General features: G+C 41.0%; 1 protein-coding gene across 1 annotated transcript in view; it reads right to left on the reverse strand.

The window, feature by feature from the left end:
• LOC136340196 (extracellular serine/threonine protein CG31145) overlaps nt 1-26,578 on the reverse strand; it is a 53,064-nt gene that overhangs the window by 5,001 nt on the left and 21,485 nt on the right. The window contains exons 5-8 of the mRNA XM_066284048.1: nt 22,707-22,799; nt 17,161-17,404; nt 15,504-15,697; nt 11,842-11,982 (exon numbers count right to left, since the gene is read on the reverse strand). Coding sequence (XP_066140145.1) covers nt 11,842-11,982; nt 15,504-15,697; nt 17,161-17,404; nt 22,707-22,799 — 672 coding nt within the window. The remainder of the gene's footprint in view (nt 1-11,841; nt 11,983-15,503; nt 15,698-17,160; nt 17,405-22,706; nt 22,800-26,578) is intronic.

The raw sequence follows: 26,578 nt of genomic DNA on the forward strand, positions 1-26,578 counted from the left end.
TGGCAGAAAATTGAACGGGCGAATCCTAAGCCAAGTTTAAGACGAACAGTCGATACGAAGACATATTCAAAAATGCTTTCGCCTCGACCCACAGGGTGTTAGAAAACGCTTTCGCGTTTTCACAAACACTGCCAAAAAATCATTTTTTCCCTTGACAGGTTCAGGCAACTAACGGTCGATAGTTGTCAAACCCGACAGCAAACAAATGCAGCTAGAAATCATGGCGACCGTCACTGAGCGTTACTTTATTATTTAAATTGATCGACGTGAAAACCCCCGACTATTATCGCGGATATTACCTAAACCGTCGATTTGGAGCGGAATTTCGCGACGGACTGAAAAGCGAGGAAACTCAATGCGGATTTCAGAAGTTTCTGTAAAAAATCCAAAATGTCACGAGAAAAAAATGCGATGAACGAGAGGTCAATACGCGTCACTCAGTATACGAAATCAAAGTCCGAAAATTTCCGTTTGCAGGAAACACTCGGCGGTGGACACGTACAAATTGTCAGCAAGCTTCAATAAAAAATAAAGAAGTAATTTTAAAAAAGCGGTTTTTTTTAAACACCCTGTAGATCGAAGCCAAAGAATTTGTGGGTACGTCTTTATGTGAACGTTTCGTCTTAAATTTGGCCCAGGATTCATCCGCTCAATTTTTTACCATATATTCAGAAACAGCCTGTACGTAGCCCCCAAAACTCTCTGGCAGCGTAAGTGCGCTCCTAAGTGACGTCATCGAACAATGCGTCAGCTAATGTTTATACAGTCGGACTTTGTCCCTCTGAGAGGCAATATCAGCCGATTGAAGAAATCGCCCGTTCAATGACGATTTAACTGGTTTTTATTTATTTTATTTTTTATAGTTCACTCTCCCAGTGGTCGAGTTCCACGGCGTCCGCACGGACAAACGCCCGTCCCCACTGCACGTAAACGTTACACATTACGTCGGGATAAATCCGGGACGAGATTTAAATTTAATTCGTATTAAAATAATGCGGATTAATGCCGACACTTAGGAGGCCATTAATGTAGTCCCTGCTCTCCGGGTTCGGCGGGCGAATAATAGAATTCCGGGGCAAATGTTTAGCTTTCGAGGAAGAATTAACTTAAAGCTTTCTTTTCGACGTGTCCCTATTGAAATCTAAGTGGGCTCGATTGTATTATTCGGAGAGGAATAGAAAAGAAATGCCGTCTCGAAGTGGCTGAAATGCGAGCCCCGAGTGACACTCCACCGGGAAGTACTTCGGGGGCCCCGATTATTTTCCAATTCCACGGGAGGAAAGTTGATTATTTCGGAGGAGTGCAATTTCCTTTAATAGTGCGCGAATCGTCTTTGTGCCCGAAAGCTCATTAATTATTATTTATCCGAATATACACAAGGGTTTTTGTCTGCAGTTCTTGTACACGGCCACTATCCTTGGCCGCGGCGAAATCCCCCATTGTGTAATCCCTTTATTCTTCATGGCACAAAAAGCGGAGCTTATATAAGAGCACTTGAGGAGCTTACGGCACTTTTTGAAAAGCTTTCCTGGCCTCCGTTTTATTTCATATCATTTGTAACGGTAAATAGGGTGTTTTGCCGGAAAGGGAGGTTTTCGAAAAAGAGCAAACATGGCTAATGGACACCCTAACGATGCAATCGCTTCAGTTCCTGTATCGTCGAAAAAAATTTAATGGATCACACATACACATGAAGTAATCTTTTGGAAAAATTTATTTTGGTGGCTGGATCAATTAACTGGTAAAGTTTATTTTGTTCCAGAGGGCGGCGGTTTTATTTTATATGCAATAAATAGAGCCCTCTGTCTCGACACGTATATCGCCCGGTTTACTGGAGAGTACGCTGAATTTTAACTACCCCGAAATGGAGCGAGATTCCAGTCGGTAAAGGGTTTTGTTTCCGGTTATTTGGTTGGTTTGCTTTATCTCTTGCCTGACTGGCTTACTCGAGTTGTTTTCTCTGCAAATTATCATATAAGCACGCAGGTTTATGCGCCATGAATTGAACCAGATTGCAAGTGCGAGTACCCGCGGGTTTATTCAGGGCAATTGCCCCAGCGAATTCGCTCCGCGCCAGACGTCGGGTTCCCCAGGAAAATTGCCAAAATTCACCGTATAACTTCGGATAAATAAATAAATTTTGTTGGAAAATTCCCGTCCGAAATCAGTTTGGCGGCGAATAAATTCAGCACGTCGAGCGACTACCCTCTCCAAATATGAAACGATCGAGCCCCTACATCTTTCCTCTGACATGATAATCAGGACACATCCTCAGTGCCTCATCGCACGACTCCTGCCTCAGTTGTTTTGCCAAATTACGACTCAGCCATCGACTTTTAAGCGAAACAACATGACACAAAACGCCTCTTTCCCGCCGCTTTCCCGACTTTTCGCCTTTTGTAAATGGAAGCCTCCCAAAGGGAATTGTTAATAAAGTTTTCGTACAAATGTTTGTTTTCCGACGCTGTCTTTGTGACAAAAACACGAGCTTATAATGTACAGAGTGGCCTGCGGCGGCGGCCCCGTTGAACGCGTCTCATACAGTGCGTCCAAGATCGGTTGCTCTGTGTCGGGACCTTCTAAACTGCACGAGCCGAACGAAGGGAAACGACAACTGTCCGGCCGCGGTACTGCCGCCTTTGTGAAGTTACCTTCGGACGCGGCCTGACGTCCGAACGACTTCCGATCTGGGACGCACTATACTTGCAGGATCTTGCCCCCGTTCCTCTTCGTAAAAAGGCATCAATAAATCTCCCAGGAATAAACTACCATGCGTTTCTTTAATTAATTGCATTACTGTAGCAAAAACTTGCAATTAGGGCCAAGTTTGAGGGAATGCGGAATGTCAATAAAAAGTTTCTCAACTGGCTCGAGTTGCCGGGGAATTCGGGTAATTTTATTTAAATTCAGCTGTGTCTGAAGTTGCCCTAACTTTAACTCGACTTAAAAAAAATGTCGGCCGAATTAGGGTTAAAGTCGAAATTAAGCACACGTGGCGGAGTTCGTGCAGAAAGAGTTAAAACGGATTATTTTACGGACATTAACGAGGTGAGCAATTAGAGCGGGGAATTCACGCCGAACTTGTTGATACGGAAATATGACTTTAATTGCCTCGATTTAATGACTTATTGACCACTTTGAATCCTATTTGTTGGGTAATCAGATTAGCAGCGTCTCGGGTGTACAAAGCATGATTAACGAGGACGACGATAACTCCTTGGAGGGCGTGAACCGAAGAACTTTAACTTGTAATTAGTAATATATGCAAATCCAAGAGCGCATCCTTCTAAATTACTCGAAAACTTTTATCCGGAGCGTTAATACCTACTCCGGTAGTTCCGGGCCGGCGCCTGGAAATTTAACGCAATTAAACTAGATTAAGTTGTTGTACATTTTATTTATAAGCGATAAATAGAGCCTTCTGTCCCGACACGTATATTGCTTGCTTTACAGCGGTCTACCATGAATTTTAAGCACTTAATATGGCGTGCATGGGGCGCAATCCTCCGAGGGGATTGTTTCGCATCGAACTTTGGCGGCCGTACAGTTCAATACTGGTTCTCATCTTTTCACACAAGACACGTAAAATTATTGAGTAAAAAGAGACAAGGGAGGGAAGGAGATAGTTTGCTCTTGCCGAAAATAAGAAAAACAAAAATCATGAAAATAACGGAGAGGCACAAAAAGACCGCGGTTGCACACGGGAAAAAGTCGCGTTTAGAGGTTTGAAATAGAACGAAAAAGAGATCGAAAGGCAAACTTTATTATCGATTAAATGAGAAAAATTTATGCAGAATGGACATGAAATGAAAAACGCGACAAACAACTCCGGGTTAGTTCGGGGCAATTCCGGTTATTCGGCCTTAAATGTCCGGCGGCGATAGGCCTCGAATTCGACACTTGGACACTGCTGCAATGACGCGACAGCAACCGTGAAAAAGCGCTCGCACATTACGAGCGTCACCCATCGGAAGGACGACGGCCCTCGTCGTACGTCCGTCCAGCATTATACCATTCCCCGTTTCTCCCCTATTTTCTAATCAAAACCTGATAAACCAACCCCCTACCACGCACAACACCTCAATGGCAAGATTAAGCGAGAGCCTAAACTCAAAACAAACCCGTTAGTTAATTATTGCTAGACGACAAAGCGGCTCCGCCCTTAATCCCAAAACTGTGCGTCCTTTATAGGGGCGGTTGAAGGGTTCAAACCACCGAAACCGAACCTGCTCGTAATTATGGCTTGTCAGCCGCAAAATCAAAATCCAAAGAGAATATATATTAGAGTTGACACGGTTAACAGAAACATAATTACTTTTGCGTTTTAATCGTCGTTCCGTATACGCGGCGGGACCGCCTTGTTAGCCCCCTTTGTGTGGGCGGCTCGTTTATTGTTAGTCGACATGTCATAGTCGGTGGCATTCAATTAGGGGGGAATTTGTGGGGTAGGAAAGGCGAAATCATGTTTATCTCGTACCTGATTGAGGGAATTATTACACGTGGGGCATTTGGAGACGGTTTGATCTCGAGGAATTCAGGGCACGCTATTGCAAGGTAATTAATTTAGTAAGTCTAATTAGTACTGAGCTCAGCTTGAATTGATCCCAAACTGGTGAAATTAGCTAGATCTGAAGAAATCCCAAGCAATTATTTTGGGTTATGGTCTCCTTCGCCATTATGTCGAGGATCGGGAAATAATGACATTTTTTCCGAATTTTCGATTCGGGCTCTTTACGCGTTTAAATAAGTGATATTTAATTATTGCCATTGCCACTCCGGGCTTGGCGGATCAAGTAAGTCTCGCTGAATGCTCCGTATAAAATGCATGCTCCCCATAATATTCATAGACTCCATTGCATATAAAGCTGACGCGAAGAGATTACCTCTTGCATTACCATTTTTATATCCACTTAAGAATATTTATTCGCCACTTAATATCTCTCTTTAATAATGCAGCGCAATGTTTGCCTATTTGAGAAAAGCCCCCGGTATCGGGCTTATAAATGCGCTGATGCCCTTATTTGCCTGGGGCCCTTCTTTCCGGTGGCCATCAAAGACGCTTTACGTCCCACTTTATGTTGTACAGACACTAAACCCGCGTCTGGATTAAGGCTACAATGTAAATACACGTGTGTTTACCCCCTGAGGCCAGAGTTTTTTTTTGGACCTCGAAAATTATTATTGCGCAAATCGCTCAATAATGATGTTTGCCGGATTGGATACAAATGAGGTTCATTTTCTGTTCTGTTATCGATACAGTGCTTCCATCAGGGTTTAATTTCAAGCGAGGAACAAAAAGGGGGATTTGGTATTTTCGAATGTTGCGAAATTCGGTATGAGGGGTGTTTCGGGTTTCAAATTAGTGGGGCATTGCATTGTTTCTCTAAAAATTGTATATTTCACTATTATCCGATCGATCCTCCTGCAGTATTTTTCTCGTCATTATTATTCCCGTTGGGGCGAGGGCGAAAACAGCAGTTTAACGTTTCGCCACCCCCGCCATTGTTAATAAAGTGTCTCTTTTCCTGCTTCATTAGACCGCTGAATAATTAAGCGAACCAATCGCTCGTTAAGCAGCCAATTATCGGCACTAAAACAATGCCGGAGGCAAACGTTTTCTCTGAATTTATTGTTGAGTTTCGCGAGAGCATCGTGACCAATTAGTCGTCCTGTTGTTGTTTGTTTTCTACTTATCAGTTTGTTTATTTATCAGAGGGATGAATTAATTTTTAAAATAGAATTAAAACTCCTACAACTTGCTGTTTCGGAATTTAGTTAATCGGCGAATTCGTCTCGTTAGAGTCGCCCTTTGTGGATCACGTTCAATGAGAAGAACGCTCGAAACCGTACGAAACGCGCCAGAACGGGCCAGGTACGTCACGGCCGTGTCAGAAGTTCTACTGGGACGCTACTGACGTATCAAGTGCGTTTCGGTTATACTGGGTGTGCGCTGCTGAAACTGAACCGGGGGAATCTCCGTGGCCGCAATAAATCGGGACGAACGTGCGCGATTTGGAGCTTGACTGGACGCTCCACGGTCCAGTCTTACCGTTGGAGCAAATACCGACGACCCTGTCCTTTCAAAGAACCGTAAATATTACGACGCGCTTATTATAACACTTTTCGTGCTCTATCGACTAGTCGAACACACAGGGCTACAACTCAATCTATTACGGTCTCATGTTAGCGGCACGCACCCGGCTCGTTAGTTTTCACGGTTTTATTCATTAACTTAATATAATTACAAAATTCCCGCTCTTGATCATGCTGAAAATTATAGCGATTAACTAACGGTCAAACGGTATCTTCAAAACTGCGCTCCAATTTGCGGACAACCTGTATAACGCCTCTGGCAAAGAAATTCTTATTTAAAGGTTTATTTTTCAGCATTTCCTTGACTAAAATGGAAAAAGAGTTCAGTTTTAGTAATTTGTCGCAAATGTAAAATCTAAAACAGTTCATTTCGAATGCGACTGCTAAACATTAGAAGACGGAGCTTTGTTTCAATTCCGGATGCATTCGCGCTTCTTTTTTTTTTTTTTTTTTTTTTTTTTTTGAGGGAGAACTCATGGAAAATGCCGAGTGCGATCTGCCCGAAATATGCCAATGTAGGGACAAGCACTTATCGCGTGGTTTTTGGCAAAATTTGCGCCCTTCGGACGCGTGCACAGGGTGTCCGTTCCTGGGGCTCAGCCGCGGGGACCTCGGCAAGAACGTAATCGTCCGGAACACGAGCCAGAGACTAACGAGACATTTTCCGAGACGGGCAGACAAGTCGAGTCGTCTCCCCGCACCACCACATTTTCGAAATCGTTCCGCAAGCAACGTAAAAGGCAACTTTTCGCCCTCCCGGAGTACCCCGAGCCGATCGCCGGCTCCGACTTGACCCGGCTCAAACTACACAGCCAACAAAATCAATTAAAGTTTGTTAATTCCTTTGTGGAAGAGGTGTTAAAGCCACACAGCATCATATAAAGTTCGTGGCGAACGTGCAAGCCGATATTCCCATTATATCGGGCTGGATAAGTCCCTCGGGAACAATACCTGCCCTCAATCCCAACGTCTAAATCATGTTTCATTTCCTTGACTCGACCGTGACGTCTCCCTCGATAGGATCACGTACGACGCTGTATCGGGGGCAGTCAAATTTATGTTAACTGCGGAAAAAGTCGAAATTAGCCTTTATTTTTCAATGAGGGACGTTTACTCCCACAAAAAATTTATTGCGGACCCGAAATGGCCCTTAAATGATGACGTTATTAAAATTTCGTCCTTAAATCTCGAACTGAGGAAAAGCGCAGGGTGTGCTGAAATTTGATTAAACACATTTTTTTTTTGGTGAGAGGGTAATTACCTCCACCGAGAAAGTTAAGGGTGACAATCGGACAGAGGCGCATCTACAAGAGGGGGCGGTAATTCGAGCTGTTGTCATTTGAACGAGTGTCATGTCGCCGCCGTTAATTAAAACAAAACGCTTCCGAGTCGGGTTTTTCCTCCAACGTGATTCGGAGACGGGAATTAGGCTAATGCCGAAGGCTTTCGATCATCCTAATCTGGCTGTTTTCATCTAATCCCAGCTAACCTGGTCGATTAACAAGAAAAATCGCGGAAACAAGCCTAAAGCTGATGCGCCCTTACGGGCCGCAAATGTTTGGGGAATATGACAGGATTAGCAGAAGAACGAGATTAGAATTTGCCCAGTTTTTGATCTTAATAATAAATGAGGGTTTTTCGTAATGAGGGAGGATTTGAAGTCGGCGACATTGACTCATTGATATTCCCGAAATTGAGTTAAAAAAAAAAAAGAAAAAAAAAAGAAGTTGCACGTTCGACGGAAACGCTTCACGATGCGAAAAGATCTTCAAAATTATTTTTGGCTTTTCGCTTGTTTCGAAAAAACCAACATTGTCGAACTTGTTTGTCATTTTTTTCCCGAAATTTTGGTAAGAGATGCGCGACAGGCCCGATCCCGCTCAGTAACGTTTCGTTTGCCAAGACCGATTATCACCTTTTTTTCCTAAATACTCCGCTGACAGGTTCGCGTCGATTTTAAGACAACTTCTCGTCGCAATTTGGGGCACACGCAAAGGGGCGAATTTTATTTACGAAAGTAACAAGCGGTAGCTTTGGCAAGGCAATATTCCTCAACGCGCGTCTTCGCTTCCAGTCTGGAAGGAGCGTTTCACGGGGGCATGGCAACATTAACAACTAAATAACTAATACGCTCTTAGACTCGTCCCTTTAAAATCCGAAATAACGCAATTATTCCAATTTGCGAATTTAATGAGTCAGTAGTAAAGCATGCGGGATTTTGCAACAATCGCCGCCCCGTAATTCGTTTTCCTCGACATTTTGATTAAATTTGTTTGCTTTTTCTGGATAAAATATGAGAAACAAACGAAATAATTCATTTGAACAACACTAACGAGATGAATTTGAAAACCGACACTGTAAACTAGTAAATACACTTAACAAAGTAAGTAAAAAACGACCCTAACGTGACGATAAACGGCCACAGTGCGCCAGCTAAAAATGATACTAAATTCAGAGATAAAGTTCGCGAAAGGGAGAAAAAACCACCCCTCGGGCGACTACTTTTTGGCAAACAAACGTCTTTTTTCCGTGTCCTTCAACGCGAAATCTGCAATTTCTGTCTATTTAATCTCGATAAAACCCGCTGGTAAATAATGAAAATCATCGAAAAAAAAACCGGACAACGTCAAACCAAATCTGGCCCAGGTGAATAACTACAGCTGAAACGTGCTTGATCTCTGCCCACGTGAATTGGACCGGAATTAACTTGTCAGCTGATGAGACCTGTTATGTATCCGAAACGACACTATAATTCCCATTTCAGTTCGATTAATAATTCGCCATTAAGCAAACAGAGTCTTTCACTGCTGACAAGCTATTTCAATCCGGGGACGTGTCCGAATGACGAAAACGGGTCGGACACGGATGTCGCCGAACAAGAGTTTGTTGTCCAGACCATTTGAAACGGGACAAAGAAGAAAACTTACCACTTGCATTAATAAGGAGGTCTCCGGTGGCTTAGGCCCTGCAATATGCAGGAGTTGAGGTGTGGAGTAAGGGATACAGATTTGTCGTTTAGAGAAAAGGACAGACGTTTTCTACGGTTCTGTATTTCTGTGGCGCTGTGTAGAGACCGACCTGTCGATTTCAATGACTAATCCAAGGCATTTAGATTGCGACCTTTGCCGTGCGATTTTCATAATTCAAGCTAAGCGACTTCACACGTGATAAACTTAGTCAACTGCTATGTTCGTGATTGTTTCGAAAGAAATAAGCACACAGTTAATACTAGGCATATTTGAGATGATTTGAGACATAATCTCGATAGAGGATCGCGTTTTTTTTTCTTTATTCAGGTCGCTGTGTACCGGGCGATCAACGTAAATAAACTTGCAACATATGAAATATTCAAAAACGGTGGTCAAGTTGAGGGTTTTTAATTGAAAATTAAGCCCGGAAATTTATGAAGCGTTAAGGGACGATTAGGAATTTTGATTTAGTTTCCCCACACGTTCATGTCGGTTTTAAGTACTTATCAGGGGTTAAAGGCAATAATACGTTTTTGTTGCTTCGGAAACGCTCCGCATCTTGGTCGCTTCGAACCGGAACCAGGTCAGCGCAGTGACATAACTCGTCTTCCTCGATTCTTCATTTCGGTCAGTTTTAATAATTTTCCGAATAAAAAAATAATCGTCATTATTTCAAAATTATGTTTCATAACGCGTGTGGAATGACGCCAAAAACACATCAATTAACTTGGCAACGTCGCATAATATTCAGCCAAGCTGTATGGCTCAGCATCCCATCAACAGGCCGCGTTTTTGCTATGTTTCATGGTTGGCATAATCATTGCAACTTTTGGTATATTGCAATATCATAAAAGTACGCAATTTTATAATATTAGTATATAACGAATCCTATTCATACGAAGCAGTAATACAAGCTTCGAGATGTATATACAGGGTGTTTAAAAAATATGCTGACATATTTTAACGGGTGGTGGGGGACGTTAATACAAACTTTTTTTTTAATAAACATATATCCGTGAAACAAAAAAAAACCGTTAATTTCTCATTCGAAGAACTTATCGATATGCGTCGATGGATTGGAAGGAGAGGTCCTGCAGCCAGGCCCGCGCGTTCTCCTGATCTAAACATCCTGGATTTTTTTCTTTACGGTTATCTCAAATGTCTGGTCTACGAAACGCTTTTTCGTAACGATGGAAATCTCGTGGCAATAATGGCCAGTTGCACACATCTAGGAGCTATTCCTGGAATATTCCACGGGGTCGCCGAGTTAAGAAAGCGACGGTGCAACCTATGTACTGAAGCAAATATCCAATATTTTAAACAATTGTTATAAGTCACAGTTTATCTACACCTAACGCGAACAAAAAGTGATCGTAATGACCAAAACCATATTGCCTTTTCGCTGCTCAGACAACCCATTCGGGGGCATGTGTTTTCTCAAGAAAAATGGTGGATTGATGCCCCGCACCGTCATTTAAAATTCGTTGGCATATTTTTGGAACACCCTGTACACGTTATTCCGCATCCATCGACTGTCGGGCTTATTTAAAACAATGTCCAAGTCGCAAATGGTAAATATTTGCGTTTTTACCTAAATTTTTCAGAAGGAACTTATCAATAGTGCAGGGTGTTTGCGAAAGCTGCATTTTTCTAATGGAACACTCTATGCAGAGCGTAGAGTTTATAAATTAATTAGAAATCACTTAACTTTCGGGAGCTCAACCATGGGGATTCGGTAATCAAAAAAGAGACGAGATGTCGCTGTTTAAAAATTTAAATAATTCCCACGGCTTCCGGAGATAAACGAAAAAAACTTTAAATATTTAAAGAAACGTTTAATTTCTTCCTCCGCTCCTTTAACGTTGACACTTCATCGCTCCAACTCTTCCCATTCTACGGCGTGGCAACGTGTCGTATGTGACATCCGACGTTTCGACATTCGGCAACCATCATCGGGTTTGATTTTTCTTATGAGCGCCATCGCGAATTGTCGCATTTCTTAATTTTTCCCGATCATATAATCGGAAAAATACGCACTTTCCGAATGTTCGACAATGCACAGCGTTGATCTTGAAAAAAAAAAAAAGAAAGTCCACTCGTGACCCGTAACCGGAGTTCTGGACCAGCGTGTCGCGACATGCCTTTCTCGACATTTCTTCGAACCCTTTCGACTTCATCCGTGGGCCAAGAAACGCAAAGGGCTGAATCACATTGGCTTGGGGGTTTTATTCGGTTTACTTCGAGATTATTGGAAAATATCACATTCAGCCCTCGCTTATTATTAGACAGAGACGGCGATTCTCCCATCCCCCAGTTTCCTTGGAAAATTAAGCCGCAGAGATTGCGACAGACAGGTTAAGGTATTATGCATTAGTCTTATTAAATTTTATTTGATATTAAATTTTCACGACAAAGCCCCCGACATTGTTATGAGAAATTTCGGGTAGTTCTATTAAATTTAAATTTGAAGACTGCTTCCCGCCTGGATAAGCTTTGTGATTTTCCCCCGGTGCGAAGGGAAAATAGACGATTCTCGGGCCTTGTACCGTATTTAGTTCCGTGTGGAGCCCGGAGTTTAGTTTATAGTTTGAATGTTATAAACCGATTACCGGGCGCGCGTGTCTTTCGGGAATATTCGACTGTTAAATGAGCTGCGGCGAACTTCATTTTGTTATCTACGTCTGGATGTGTCGTAACCGTAATTTATTGTTCGTAGTTGCTCAAGGTTGAAACCGGAAACGTAAACTCACCGCTAAAACTACGTTTTTGAAGTTCTTACCTGAGAAGGGTGTCGAGAGTTGATTGTCTGATCAAGCAGCATTGCAACAACGGGGCTAGAATAGATATTTCGTCGTGGAAGGGTTTGCCGAAGCCTCGACCGTGGTCCAGGTGCAGGGTGAATGTGTCGTTACCAAATAAACTGGAAAAAAAAAGTGAAAATGCTAAACGAAATTGAAAGGGGGGCGCTAAATATGCAAACTGAATAAAGCGATTTTTCTAGTGTTATCCAGTTTATTAGAGAGAATTAACTTTTGTTAACATGAACCGATTGATGAATTGGCTCTCTAAATCGCCTGTCCAATCGATTACGTTTGAGCGGTTAACGGCAATATATGGTTCAAATGACGTGACTTTTTATTCACGTCACAAAATGTAACAATTGAGAGTCGCCTTATGCAAAATGACAAGTCAAATAAATTTGATATGCTAGAAAAGAATAGAGATATACAGTACCCCGCAAAAGTTTCGAAACACCGATAGGAACCGGTTAAATTATGAGAAATGTGCATTTGGAGGTTCATTCGAATGCAATTGCGAACGCATTGAGCACCACAAGGTCTTGTGCCGCATTTTCCTATATTTTCGTGTCTCGTTAGTTGCCTAAAATAAATATAAATAAGTTTTTTTGCTAAAGAAGAAAAACACGTAAGTTTCGAAACATGTACAAAACAGAGTTGCTGTACTGCTGCTTGATAATGAATTTAGTGGCAAAGCGTGTGTTGTCAAGGGCTCATCGATATCTTGCTATCGTGCCTGAAACAAAACTATGATCTTGTAGTTTGAAACGTAAAATAGTTGATGCCCACGAAGAAGGTAAAGAAATGATAGATATTTCTCGTGATTTCAACATGTACCGGGGAGCAGTGTCAAAAATCGTAAAACAGTATAAGGAAAGAGGTGCCGTCAAGCCTGCCTTAAACTTTGGTAGGCCACGTAAAACTTCGGTGAATACTGAGCGTTTAATAAAGCGGATTCCGCCAAAAAAAAACTCCAGAAAAACGGCGAAGCAAATCCACGTCGAACTCGCAAATGCGGAGATAGTAAAAGGCATTTCTGCTAGGTTAGGCGTAGATTAGCGGAGGCCCGGTTGTTAGGGCGGCGTCCTGTAAAGAAACCACTCGCTTTCCCAAACGATCTCGAGGAGCGAATCGCATTTGTGCGCCACCATTTATCGCGGACAAGTCCTGAGTGGAACACCACATTATTCGGTGACGGGAGCAAGTTCCTACCCTTTGGTACTAATGGTATGAATTTCGTCACGCGTCCCGTGGGAAGGAGGTTTACCCCAACTACCCGCAGTTAAACATGTTGGCGGTGGAATAGTGGTGTGGGGATGCCTTTACAAGATCAGGTCCAGGTCCAATTGTTAAAATTACAAGTGGAACGGATCAGCACGTGTATACGGACAAACTATCCAACCGCGTTACCCTATGCCGAGGAAAATGTGCCGTTGTTGTGGACATGCCTACAAGATAATGATCCTAAACATGCGGCTCGGACGGTTAAAAGGTCGTTTGACGATCATAATGTTAACGTAATGGAATGGGCGGCGCAGTCACCTGATCGCGACCCCGTCGAGAACTTGTGGGATGAACTCGATAGGAAGGTCGGGCTCTACAACATCACAAATAAAGACAACCTATTTGAAACTATTAAATTAGAGTGATAAAAATGATCAACGGAAACGTGTGTGAAATAGATTGATTCCCTGACAAATCGATGTAGACTTGCACTGCAAAATAAAGGATTTTCTGTAAAATACTAACACAAATTACTTGTTTGCGAACTTATGTAGTGGTAATTTATGACTGGTGGTTTGCTAATGCATCTTGGTTTGTTCTCACTTCACTGCCACGTATTTGATTTCAAAGCAATTATTCTTGAAAGACGGCAGATCCGATTTAACGTTCATCAAAAATTTGCAATATCAATCAAAAATGAATTACACTCATAATTCATGTTTTTGTATTTTTCTCCTACATGAATCGAAACCTCCGCGGAGCACTGTACTTGAATGTCTAAACATAACTCAAATTTTTTGCACGGTTGCCGCTTCAATTGTTGACGCGTCGTTCGTCAATTTTGGAAGTAAAATTAGATACCTGTCAAATTCTTGCTACATATTTATTATGAAAAGATGTGGCATCAGTGCTGACCTGAAGCCTGTGACGTGCACAAAACGACACGTAATTTGAACCATAGGGGGCACGCCAAAAACGATGGAACAAATGAGTGTTGGGCGCCAAAGGGTAGAAAAATAGAGCAATTTAGCTTATACAAAAATTGCTTGTTTTTATTCTACAGGGAGTCAGAGTAATTTTTTCATTGTTTAAATCGTGAATAAATCGCACAGTTTCTGATTTACCGGCTTGAAATTGCTCCTGCGGGGGTATTTTGGGTACGGTAAATTCATTTAAAATCTCTATTCCAAGCTGGTTGATGGGTCACGCCACCTGTATTTAACCGAGATGCAAAAATCGCCCTAATTGGCACATCAGTCCCGTTAACTTGAATATATTTCCGAATTCTGATTGAATTCTGGGTCTATCAATCTTGGTCACCCTGTGGAATAATCTCAAGACTGAGAAAATCGGAAATAAAAAAAAGGAATTCTTCTCAGAACGGATGTATTGTTATGAATCAAAAAGTGGAATGTTGAGGAAACGCAAAGCTTTACAATTGCGGACGAAAAGTATCTCACAGCACCTTCAGATTCTTCCACGGGATGTTCAGAAATCGAGAGCAAAAACATCTCTTGGTCTCACCCTGTTAATGACAAATTAATTACGATTTTCGACGAATTTAATATCTAGGAATTACTTATATGAAAACGCTTAAAATTCATTTAAAAAATGATCAAAATCGATGTAAAACTTAAAAGCGATGGAAAATTGACAATAAAAAATATTTATGTTGTCCGGTTTTTTATGTCCAAGAGGATATTTTATATCAAAACGGATTCGGCGAGAAAATTCGTACCTCTAAATGTTTTTGAGATATTTTACAGACGTGTCAACATGGAAATTATTATTAAAATGTTTGCAAATTTTCCAACGGCAATTTTTGATCTCCAAATTGCTCAACTTTGCCCCGATTTGACCTGCTTCGTATCTTTTACGGTTACCGATATCCTCATGGCTGAGCTTCATAAACGGATACCGTGTATACGGTAATAAAGGGATAATGTATGCGAAATGTTCATATCGATTATGATGCCTCTCAAAACAAAGGAAAACGTTTAACTGACATTTTCTTGTAATTTTTCGAAAACATCCATAAACCGAATTAAGTCGTAAAGAGGGGATGAAAGTTAGAGATTAAAACCATGAAGGCTTCAAGTTTATAAATCACTTAAGGCTGTCGACGCGTATCAAGGAGCACTGTTTCCGACGTGCCTCATACAACCCGGCTAACTAACTTGAGATAAGCTTATCAAGATGTCCCGGCTCCATGAGGGGTTGCGGATTAAATCGAATATGACGGATAGTGTAGGCCTAAAGTCACCATTCACCTGTTAGGAGCAGGTATTTCATAAAAAATCCGGGGTGTAAATTTCAAGTTTTGTTTCATACCTTCGGAATTGTCCTTTTCAAAATTATCGCGTTGTTTCAATTTTTATATCAACGATATTTATGTGAAAGGTCGAATAGAGGACCTTACCGGAAGGTTTCGTAGTGATGTCTGTCCATGTTCCCGATAAGAAAATCGAAAACAGCCATATCCATCAAGTCAAAGAGCCTTCTGTCTTTATCATAAGGAGGAATCTCTCTCACTAGCTGGCAATAGTTGGGATCAGTCTCCCATTGGGCTTTCCGTCGTTTGTGGTACGATCGGCGCCAAGGATGTCTCCATACCTGCAACAAGACAAATTTTTCGTTTTTCTAAATATACCAAAAGAATCCAATTGTGGGGACATAAATCGAGAAATCACGCCATCATTCCCTGAATTCCGAACATCTCCGTCCGAGTAGTTGGTTGGCACTTTCCTGTCACACTTTCCAGAGAAAGTCGTCACGAAAGGCAGTTTGTTGGTATAAGTAAACGGAAAAAAGATCCTATCTCGGTGTAGTGCGGAAATTCTAAATTGATCGAGTATATGGAAAGACGACGTTAAACACGAGGAAGTTTTCGAGAAATATGGAGTTTTAAACACGAAGTTGTCTACTTTAAAATTCATAAGGCTTCGAAAATTTTTCTGAATATTAAGGTCAATTTCAAGCACCTATGTTTCCCAATAAAAAAAATCGGCGCGCCACTGAAAGCAAATGTCGGTCCCTCATAATGGACAGCGACAGAGGCCGAATTTTTTTCCATTTCGTTGGCCGACACTGCTGAATTTCACAGAGAAGAAAGTCATACGATTTTATGTCAAACTTGCCCGGTTGAAGATACTGAAATTTACCGTCCAATCGCTAAAATCGAAGCAGTGACATGTTCTGACAATCGCTCTCAAATATGAATATTACATGAAAGTTCCAATCAAACAGCTATACTCAAATCTGATAATTACTTCAAAGAACCAATAAATATCTCCAAAATTGCTCAATTTCAGTTTGTTAAAATTCTGAAAATCTCTCTTTTTTGCTTTCAAAATCGCTCAATTCCAGCTTAACAAAAATGTGAGTTAAAGTCACGGACTAACGCACGTTTTCACCGGAAATATAATTTTTTGCAAAACTTATTCAACTATCTGCTTTATTCTGTGCCTATTTATGGTCAATTTCGTCCTCTATCTAGCTGTAATAATCAAATGCAACCAATGGAATGGACGCAAATCAGATTTGCCCGCAAATTTCCATTTTATAATTTTATTACTCACTTCATATTTATTCTAAATAACAATAATATTATCTACTGTGTAAACACTAAAAATTCGAAACTTACACCGAAACAAGGAATTTCAGTTGTGCCAAAGATTAGTCTAAAAATTGTTTAGTTTTATTAGCAAAAAAGGTCACTAATAGCCGACGTCAAAACGAATAAAAATCGATCCCGTGTTCCATCGACGGCTCGAGGTAAGACGTAATTAATGCTTTCGCAGCCTTATGTCTTCCATTTTGAAAGATCTTTCGAATTTTCAAAAATTTTGAAAAAATCAAAAATACACTTACTAAAATTGCAAGTTTCGTTGCATCGCTTGCGCCTCGTCGGTCGATCTGACATAATTAAATTGTGCACTTGTGCAGCGCACCAAATTTCATGAATCGGATCCCAGAGATGTGCCGTTTTAGTAGTTTGCGTACTAACCCTATATAGGATTTGAGGCAACGAACCGAAAATTTCTTCTTTCCGCCATTAAAATGTTTTGATATCTTACCTTCGTGGGTGCCAATTTGCTGGAGGGCAGGAAGGCTGCAAAGCTGCCCTCCAGCTTATCGGGACTTCCGCAAATGGCATGTGAAGTGTCGCAATAATAAGAACATTTGCCGTGGAAGCACAAATTCTCAGAAGGAGACACAAAGAAAGTGTTCAACAAATCACCTTCTGCTTTTTGATACAGTTCCGTGGTCACGTTGAGCAGTCGTCCTGTTACGGGCATAGCACGACGGAATCCCAAAAGCCTGGAAAGAGAAAGAAATCCCTATTACCGATTAGCCGAATCATACTCGTTGCTTAATTCGAACTTTTCGACGGTCCCCGGTAGACCTTTTTCCAATTTCCTTGAATGTGGCAAGGAATATCGACACAGAATGCAATTATGACGGCATGTCGTGAAGAGGGCCAGAGGGCTATTAAGTTTTAATATACCAGACCGCGACCCTTTGAGAAGTTATTTTAATATCGCGATATTGTGGCACCAGCGTTGCGCCGCCGTCCGGGAACCATTAAATTTCTACTAGAGCCTGAACCACATGGAACTAATGTGTTTTTTTTTCGCTGGGGCCATTGCATTTTCCTTCTATGGAATTCAAAGAAGAAAAAGCGAATTTCCGCTTCGTAGCTAAATTATCTAAACCTATTAGCGAATTTTCCACGACGGAGCACTTTTTGGAAAACGAGCTCTATCACTATGCAATATTTACGAATAATTAACTTTTCAGCTAAGTCAGCTAAAGGAAACAATCTCAGGGAAACTCTCTCTCGAACGGGATGCAACTTTCGGGGGTTATAAAAAGTTAAAAACTCGGCATGAGTCGGCCAACTTCCCGACTGCCGAGCGATTAAGTAAAATTGTTCGTAAACAACTCAAATAAAGAACGAACGCCAAAGTGAAAAGGTAAATACGGGCGTAGTTGCCCCAAGTTTAATTTGTCTTCTTTCGGGAAGTTCAGTCTATATTAGCAAATATTCATGGCTTAATGGGGCCTTTTTAAAGCGCTAAGTGCTGCTCCTAGATTCGAGAATGTCCTGTTTCAATATAGAAGCGGCCAGGTACTTCGTTTTAATTCCAAAATTAGCCAGAATAAACAATCGACCATCGCCAGATCGTTTTGGGTGCAGCACCAACCTGCAGAACTGCTGCCTTCGCTCGCACACGTGTCCTCCGTCGGCGGTATCGAAACTGTTGTTGGTTCCTCCCAAAAAGCGGAAATCGCAACTTAAAATGGTCCTCATTTCGGCAAACACATACATCATATTTAGACTCGAACAGAAATCTAATCCTTTAGGCCTCATCCCGGCAAGAATACTCGGATATAAAGACAAACAATCCATTTGGGAAATGCGGCCATCGAGTTAGAAAACCTCCCCATAAGCATAACGTGCCATCAGAGCACATTCAGAAACACATTCGCTTTGAATTTTATTAAGAGGAAAAGCCCTCCAGACGGACGGATACGTCTTGAGTTTTATTAGGAGCCAAGTGGGGGGTCCTCGGTACGCCGTGACGGGTGCCAAAGGTACATTTTCGTTGCGGACATAAATTTTTAACGACCCTTCTAATGCGTTTGCCTAGAACCAAATTACCGGCCCGAGTTTAAACGAATTTTAATAATAATAGCTATACTCGATTAGATATGCAGTGGCCATTAATACTAAATAAACCGCCTTGGCGGGCAGAAGGACGCCCCCGAGCGAAAAAAAAACTAATGCAGGGTCGGCGTGGCCTAAATAAATAACCACAGGTCAGTGGGGGCACTTTTAATTCAGCCCATAATTAACTCGTAAATATTAACGGGCTGTATGTGCAAGCGCGAGCCGTCGAATCAATTTAGCTTAACTCAAAAAGTTAAGCCCGGTTTTAATTATTTAAAGCCAACCCTGGCTTACGTCGGAACCGCCATTGTGTTTCATTAGGGACATGCACTCAGATACGTTTAAATGTCAGCGTTGGTCGAGGGTGAAAAATCCGTTCTTACTACGAGTCATGTCGTAGACGAGCTACGCGTTTAGTTGAATCACGAACGAGCCTGTTCGTGAAGCGAAGTGAGATGCCGCAATAGTCGACTAGCGTGACACAAAATTTACAAAATAGATGGAGCTAATTCTGCATTTGCCTGCGCACTGCACATTCTGCGAACGATCAACAAAAGTGGCACTTTTTGACAATATATACCTATTTTTGTGCAATAGCTCCCCATATATATGCATACTTAAATAGAGTACCTTTTTCGCTGCTGTGCACATAGAGTTTTAGTGAGTGCAAGCAGATGATGGCAATTGGGTGATAAATGCGAAGGAGACAGGCTACCGTCGTTGACTCGCATGCGGTACGCCTTAATCGGAGGCCTGATCTTGTCACAAAGAGGGCTCGTTTTTTAATTGATGCATTCTAAAAATACCATTCCTACTGTGGTACTTGTAAAGGTATATTAAAATTGATCATGGAATTTGTTCTCGAAGAACGCATTAAAATTTCCACGTATGCGCATAATTTACGACCTTCAACATCGCGTAGAACTACATCCACCCTCGGGCTACGGCGCACTGCTTGCGAGTCAACGGCGCTAGCCAATCGTTGACAACGAAGGGAAAACGGTGGCCTGTCTCCCTCGCACTTATCAATCGCCTGTCCGCCTCGCTCTTGTTAATCACCTGATCGCCTCTTGCTTGCACCCACTAAAACTCCATGTGCATGGCAACGAAAACGGTACGGTATATAAACGACGAACAAAAAGAAGACGGCGTTTAAAATTGATGTAAACACGGGAAGAGCTGGATGTGATACATTTCTTGGTCCGAAGGCCGTCATATATCACTACCCTTATGACGTCATTCCGCCGTGAGAAATTCGTCGTGCGCCTGCGCGTCAAGACGCGGAAAGTTTTTTCATCCGATTTCGCCGCCGTAGTCTCATTTGCCAAAAGAAGAGATGAAGTAGGGGAAAAATAACGCCGCTTCCAGTTCTCTTGGGTCACTGCCCACATAATAATACATTAAATTTGAATTCCACAGGTTGCACGAATTTCCATGTCGATCCTCCACCATATGCCAGCGCCATTAACATTAACGGCCAGTTAATTGTTAAAGAACTTATTAACTGTCGGAATGTATTAAGATATACCTCTATGTATAATACGTACTCTACGGCTTGGTCGGGGGTGGAAAAAAGTGTTTCTAATGTAAATTACAGCGCCACTTTTGTCATTGTTGCAAGGGGATGAAACCCTTATCTTTCCCAAAACACACTCCCTCCAGTGATTAAATTTACGTATTTCGGAGTTTTGTTAATTGCACGTTCTCATTTAAATGCCGTGCAGAAAAGTTTCGTACCTCTGCAATTCCCGTCCTCTCGACACCGTTTTTTGGAGTACTTCGAAAACAATTACACTAAATCACACTTTCGGAGTTGTAATAGTATTTTAATTGCAATATTTGGAAAACGGCTTGATATATCTGCTTCCACATCGTCGGCAAATCCATTTAAAATAGATTAGGCTTTTTGTGTGTGAGTCATATAGTATCGAGCTTTACTTGCTACGTTTGACGGACCCTAGAAGGGATCGGTGAAATCCGCCGAAATAATTTGGCAACTAATAAAGTTCGAGAGACCTCAAAAATATGTCTTCGTCGAATTTAGAAAAGTTTCATAATAACGAGAGAGAAGAGTTCTGCTAGTAGACTTAGACGGGACGAATTTTCTAAGTAGCATATAATTGCAATACGTCCGAAGTTGAGAACTTGCGAAATTAAATTGTATCTCTTTCAAGTTGAAAGCCTTCCGAAAATAGACTATATGACGGTTTATATACGAGGGCAGTAATAAAATAACTGAATTTTATACGGCGTTCTAACTATTTTCCTCGAGTTCGAGAAGGTTGCTCAATATTGCTTTTAAATTAGAAGCTAATGGGAATTCTGGTCACAGAAGGTCTGTGCCTTTTTAAAAGAAAGTTTCTTCTCTTAACGTGGCATAATATTTACTTTTGAGGCACCGTAGTGGATACGAAACAAATTTGATACAATCGGCTGTGAGAAAACCAGGTAGGAAAAAACGATTCATCGCATTGTCAAGAAGATGAACTTGTTACGCACGTTGACATGGAGCTGTCGTAAATTTCGTCAAAGTTCTAGCGGCGCACGTCACTCCACGTGACGTTATCCGGATTATCCAATCCGATGAAACGCATGCAAAGTCGCTAAATATTAATTCTCCTAAATAAATTAAATTTAAATTCATTCGTGAAATCTCATTGCAATGTCAAAAAAACAGCCATTATTAGTTTTAGCATGTTCATTATATTATTTTCATTGCCTCATTGATGGGCATGAACTTTCCGCAGTTTGACCTTATTATTGTTGTTCTTGTCGGTATTAAACTTAATAGTAAACACAAGCTGCATTTTAATTGCCAGTTAATCTGCCATGTATCGGTGCGTGTTTATTTTCAATATATATTTTTTAATTTCATTAATTATTTTAAACGTTACGATAGGTATTAAAGATCGGCAAGGGTCAGACCGGCCCCCTCTAACTAACCTAAAGATCAGGCCCGGCTTCGGTGGGGTTAATTAGGCCTGCCTTTTGATGATGTATGTGCAGAGGCGGACTAAATGTCAGAAAAAAATTGCTATTCATTAGATCACGGGCGCAAAACCCTGAAGATCTTTTTCGGATACAATTTAACCGATCGTTAAACCCTTAACAGTGTGATGTGAGAACTCTATCGTAACGTGAAGTATCGTTTTTTAAGGGAAATTCATATTATACGCCAGGTGAAACATTCATTTTGTATTGTTTGACCGTCAGTTGACCGTGCGTGTTAATGTGAATAAATAACAGAAAATGAATGTTTCAATATTCGGTCCGACCGATAATGTCAATTGTCCCTTAGCTCCGAGAAAACCGTGTTAAAAATAGCTCCACCATATTGCTGAAATAGCACAACATATGTTTCGCCCCTTGATTGCGCGACTCTCACCAAAATGACTTCGGATTTAATTTACGAGGAGACTTCAACCAGAGAGGTCATTCACCATCTTGTCACGAAATTGCAGTGCTGAAGGAGTACTCGGTAGAGAATTGAACCAATTTACTTGCGGACACAAAATTTATGTATATTTCAGCATATTGAAATAATGAATTAATATCTTCCTGTCTCTATCACTGGAATTTCTTGCAACATTAAAAATCCATCAGCCAAAAACTTGAAAGGGAAATAAATCTCGAACTTTGCCCCGCTTTGTAAAATGGCACAACTACTGCATCGCTAACTTGTTGTAATTTTAGCCAGGCCGATATTCGAGCTTCGGAAACCTGTCCTCCGCTGTTTTCAGTCCTCCAGCGACATCGGGAGAATGACAAATTTCCCCCCGTCTCAACAAATAACCGCATTTTTCATTGCAGCCTCTAATTTATACTCTGGGGCTTCGGGATCTTAAGTATTGGATTTCTGATTTAGAAACGTGACTGTGGAAATTTAGCTCTTAAAAACACCATCAGTTTCTCTCATTCCAGTTTCTTTAGAGTAAACATAACACTTACCTATCCAAATGGAAGGCTGCAATTTCGGCGTTATGCCTCTCGTAGTCGGTAAAGTAAAAGTGGTTAGGCAATGTCTGTTGCTCCCTAGGGAACCTGAAACAATGCAACCAAATTGCACGCTTAGGTAATAACATTATATGTATTTAAAATATTTAGAGTGGCTGCAAAGAGCATACAATAATTGCTACATCAAAAATCAATTAAAATCGACTGGCCCAGTTGTGCCATACTCTACAAATAACCTCGGTGCATTTCAGTTTAATGAGTCCAAAATGCAAATTCGTGACTTAAACAAAGAACCCCTATTAATTTTGCATAATAAAGAATGTCCACATTTGAAACATGGAAATCGTTTCTCTATTTGATGTGTTAACGAGTCTCGGCGAAGGGAAATTATTTTGTTTAACTGCAGAGCTCTAGAACTAATGTGCCTTTTTAGGTTATAGCACAATATCCAGAGTTTTTTTTTTGTGCCTGATGGCTGGAAAAGGGGAGAAAAACAAGCAATTTTATGTATGCGCCATAAATACGACAACGGTCGACTAGACGACGACATCGTGTCGCCAAATCCCACATTTGCTTGTCGTCTCTCACCTGATTTGCAGGAACAGTAAATTTAAATTCTCTTGCAAGGTGTTGGGAATACCAAACGAGCATATAAGAAACCGGCAGGATTTTCTAAAACGAATTCGAATGACTCGGCAATGTTTCAGAGGAAGACGCATAAAGTTGCAGCTCCTCTACCTGATGTGTAATATTAGCATTTACGGCCATTGACTAGGGACTAAACGAAATTTTATTTCTTTGCTCTCTGCTTCGGAGAATGCAAAAATGAAAAATTTCGGCAATATTGCTTAGGAGCACTCGTACGTGCAAAAACTTCAGTGAAAATCCCAAAATTCCTCTTTAATGTTAAAAAAAATTAGACCCCGAATTTAAGGAATAATTGCCGGAAAACAGGATTTTTCCATGATAGACTTACAATGAGCGGGGTCAATCTTATCTACAAGAAAGGTAATAATGGGGACCCCGCAAATTACAGACCAATTTCTATAGTTCCGCTCTTGAAAGTGCTTTTTAGAAAGTAATAATTTGCCCTCATTGTCTGAGTTCGGGTATAGAGAAATTCTACCCATAATACAATTAGGGAATTAAGGGCTGGGTCCTTTGAGGAGGGTCGGAATCTACTTTCGGTGTTCTGTGGGGATTTTAATGGCTATATATTCATGCAAAAATATTTAGAAACAAAGTCGTTTTAGTTAAAGTGTTCGATTCACCCTCACTCCTCAAAACCCCTAGCGGGCAAATTATGGATATCCAAATATTTCCCCCCATTTCCCTATTATTCCAATCAAATTTAATGAAGATATCTTCATTAAAACAACCTTGCACACTCAAAACTCGTCCTTTAGAAGCACATCGATTTAGGGAAAAAAACATACCTTTCTCGATCGAATGGCGAATGAAGATGTGTCTTTGACTCGACCCGACCGCGCGGGGCGGTGGCCCCTTTAGGCTGATATAGTGGGCGTTCTTAAATGTTGGACAACATGTTGCAGATTCCCCACGTCAAAATTAGGCACATAAACGTCGACAGGTGCAAATGACATTCGCGGTGACGAACTCCGAATTGGTTCTCAACACACACTTCCGTCACTGCTCCTAGGATTTATGAGATATTTTAGTGCAATTTCGGGCGAGCCTTGCCCCTAAAAATACCCCGAAAATCTATGGATAGGGTTGAGTGTAATTCATCGAGGTGTTCGATTACTTGCTTTAAACCAACAGCAAATTCAAACACAATATAAACCCTTTATGGACGTTTCAAATCGGTTGCCTTGTTGTTATGATAAACAAGATTGTTTAGAAACTAGTTAGCCCGCCGGAGCGAGACCGATTGAGTCCATTCTGAATCCCGAAACCCGGCCATAATGGTCCGGTGTTACGGTCTGTTTGTTTTCATTTAAAGAGGCCACAATGGATATTCGGCCAGGTAATTGATAATGTTAATAATTCGCTTTTGATGACGCTCTAAAGTGTAATTATGGTGCATCCAGCGTGCGTCCTCCAGGGTCCCAAAACTCTTGGAATAATAGAGCGGCAAATACGATTTTTGCTCACGTATGATGATGATTATTCCGGCGTGTTACGGCTGACGTGCGTCTCTGATAGATAACAAATCGCCTCTTCGTACGTGCGTGGAGAGTTGATGGCGAATTTCCATATCACCCCTGTTTTTCTGGAGAAAACTTCTGCAACCGGCTCTATTATATCACCGCTCAAACGATCTAATAAATCCTTTTATGGGAAATATTTACAATAAATAGTGGCCAGTAAAAACCGATATTTATACGACGAGGAAAGAGGGTCATAATATATTCGCAGCTACCGAAAATCGTATAAAACACAAATAAATGCCGCTTTAACGCGCTTCGCGGTCAAATATGTGAGACAATAAATACCACAAATAACGTTTGTAATTTAAATTTTGACGTGGTTTGATGTGGGTTTTAATTTTGACCGTTTGTTTATGAAGTCCATTATTAAACAAACAATGCGTCGGAGGACAGTAAATGCAATAGTAAATAAAGTTGATCAAAATAATTAACCAATTATTTCTTTTCAATTTTTCCATTAATTAATTTTAGCAAGAATTTCAATTACAACAGTTCGGCGCAGAAATAATACCAAAATTATAGACATTTCATTTAAATATATCCGGCATCTTGTACGTCAACGAGCGCGTTTCTTCTCCCCAATGCTGGAAATTCCACAATCTGGCAATGCAGCAAAGACCGGTCCAAACACCTATAGAGTTTTGCTATAGAGCCTGGAGCCGCAGCAGATGGGATACTGGAAATTTCTTCACAGAGTCAAAGGTTCAATTGGGGATTAGCAAGAAAAGTTCTTTTTAACGTCCGTTTGGCGTTAATCATAATTCTATAAATTTCCGCAGCACGGTTCGAACCTTGTTAAAGTTTATAGTAAATTACAAAATTCCCACCCTAGATCTTATCGATATGTGATATCGAGATAAATTTCGTAAAAAAGCTGCAAACTTTTCATCCCAAGTTCGTGAGGTCAGACTCGCTGGAGGCATCCGACGTATGCCCGGCAAGGATTCTGTGTTTACTGCTGTTCCGATGTTTTGCCCGTTTGAATCAATCAATCACAAAAATGGTAAAATTAAGTACAAAAAGAAAAAAAAACGTAAAAAAGGCCAATAACAAACAATGGACCAATATCAATTATACATCTATACGGGAACAACAGTGATGGTAAGCATGAAAATAGCGGAAACAGCATCACGAGCAACGCGAGTTTATAAATTCTGTTATATTTTTGTACTAGAACTGAGTTTAATATATGACAAATATACAGTGGGAAGCAAGAAGTTTCTTCGGGCGGCCCTAAAGGACACGTTACTTACTTCCGCGTGCATGCATAAAATGCTACTTTAATGCCTAAGGAGTGAACGTGGTTTGGCCGACGTCGTGGCGGTACAATAATAAGCTCGTTGTGAACTCTGTGATACAAAGAACTTTATTGAAGAACAGAAGTCACAAAGGAAACAGTCTTTCTATTCAATATTATAATTAGTGACCATTTAACTGGTGATAACTGGTGATACAATTGCAGTACCAATAAATCAAAATTTCATCCAATAACAACCTTCTTGGCTTCAAATAGTTTCAAAACTCATCGATCAATCTTTCAACTTTGGGAAACTTCGCTTTTTTTGACTGTGGAAGTTAAATAGCTCGACGAAGACCGTTTTATTGCCCTTGTAAACCTTCGTGTATATAAATTGCTCAAAGAATGCTTCTTTTATTGCCCATAGAGTTACTTAAGTGCGGAAAAAATTTTCTACT

Source organism: Euwallacea fornicatus, chromosome 7, assembly GCF_040115645.1.
Source record: "Euwallacea fornicatus isolate EFF26 chromosome 7, ASM4011564v1, whole genome shotgun sequence".
In the NCBI taxonomy this organism is placed as follows: Eukaryota; Metazoa; Arthropoda; class Insecta; order Coleoptera; family Curculionidae; genus Euwallacea; species Euwallacea fornicatus.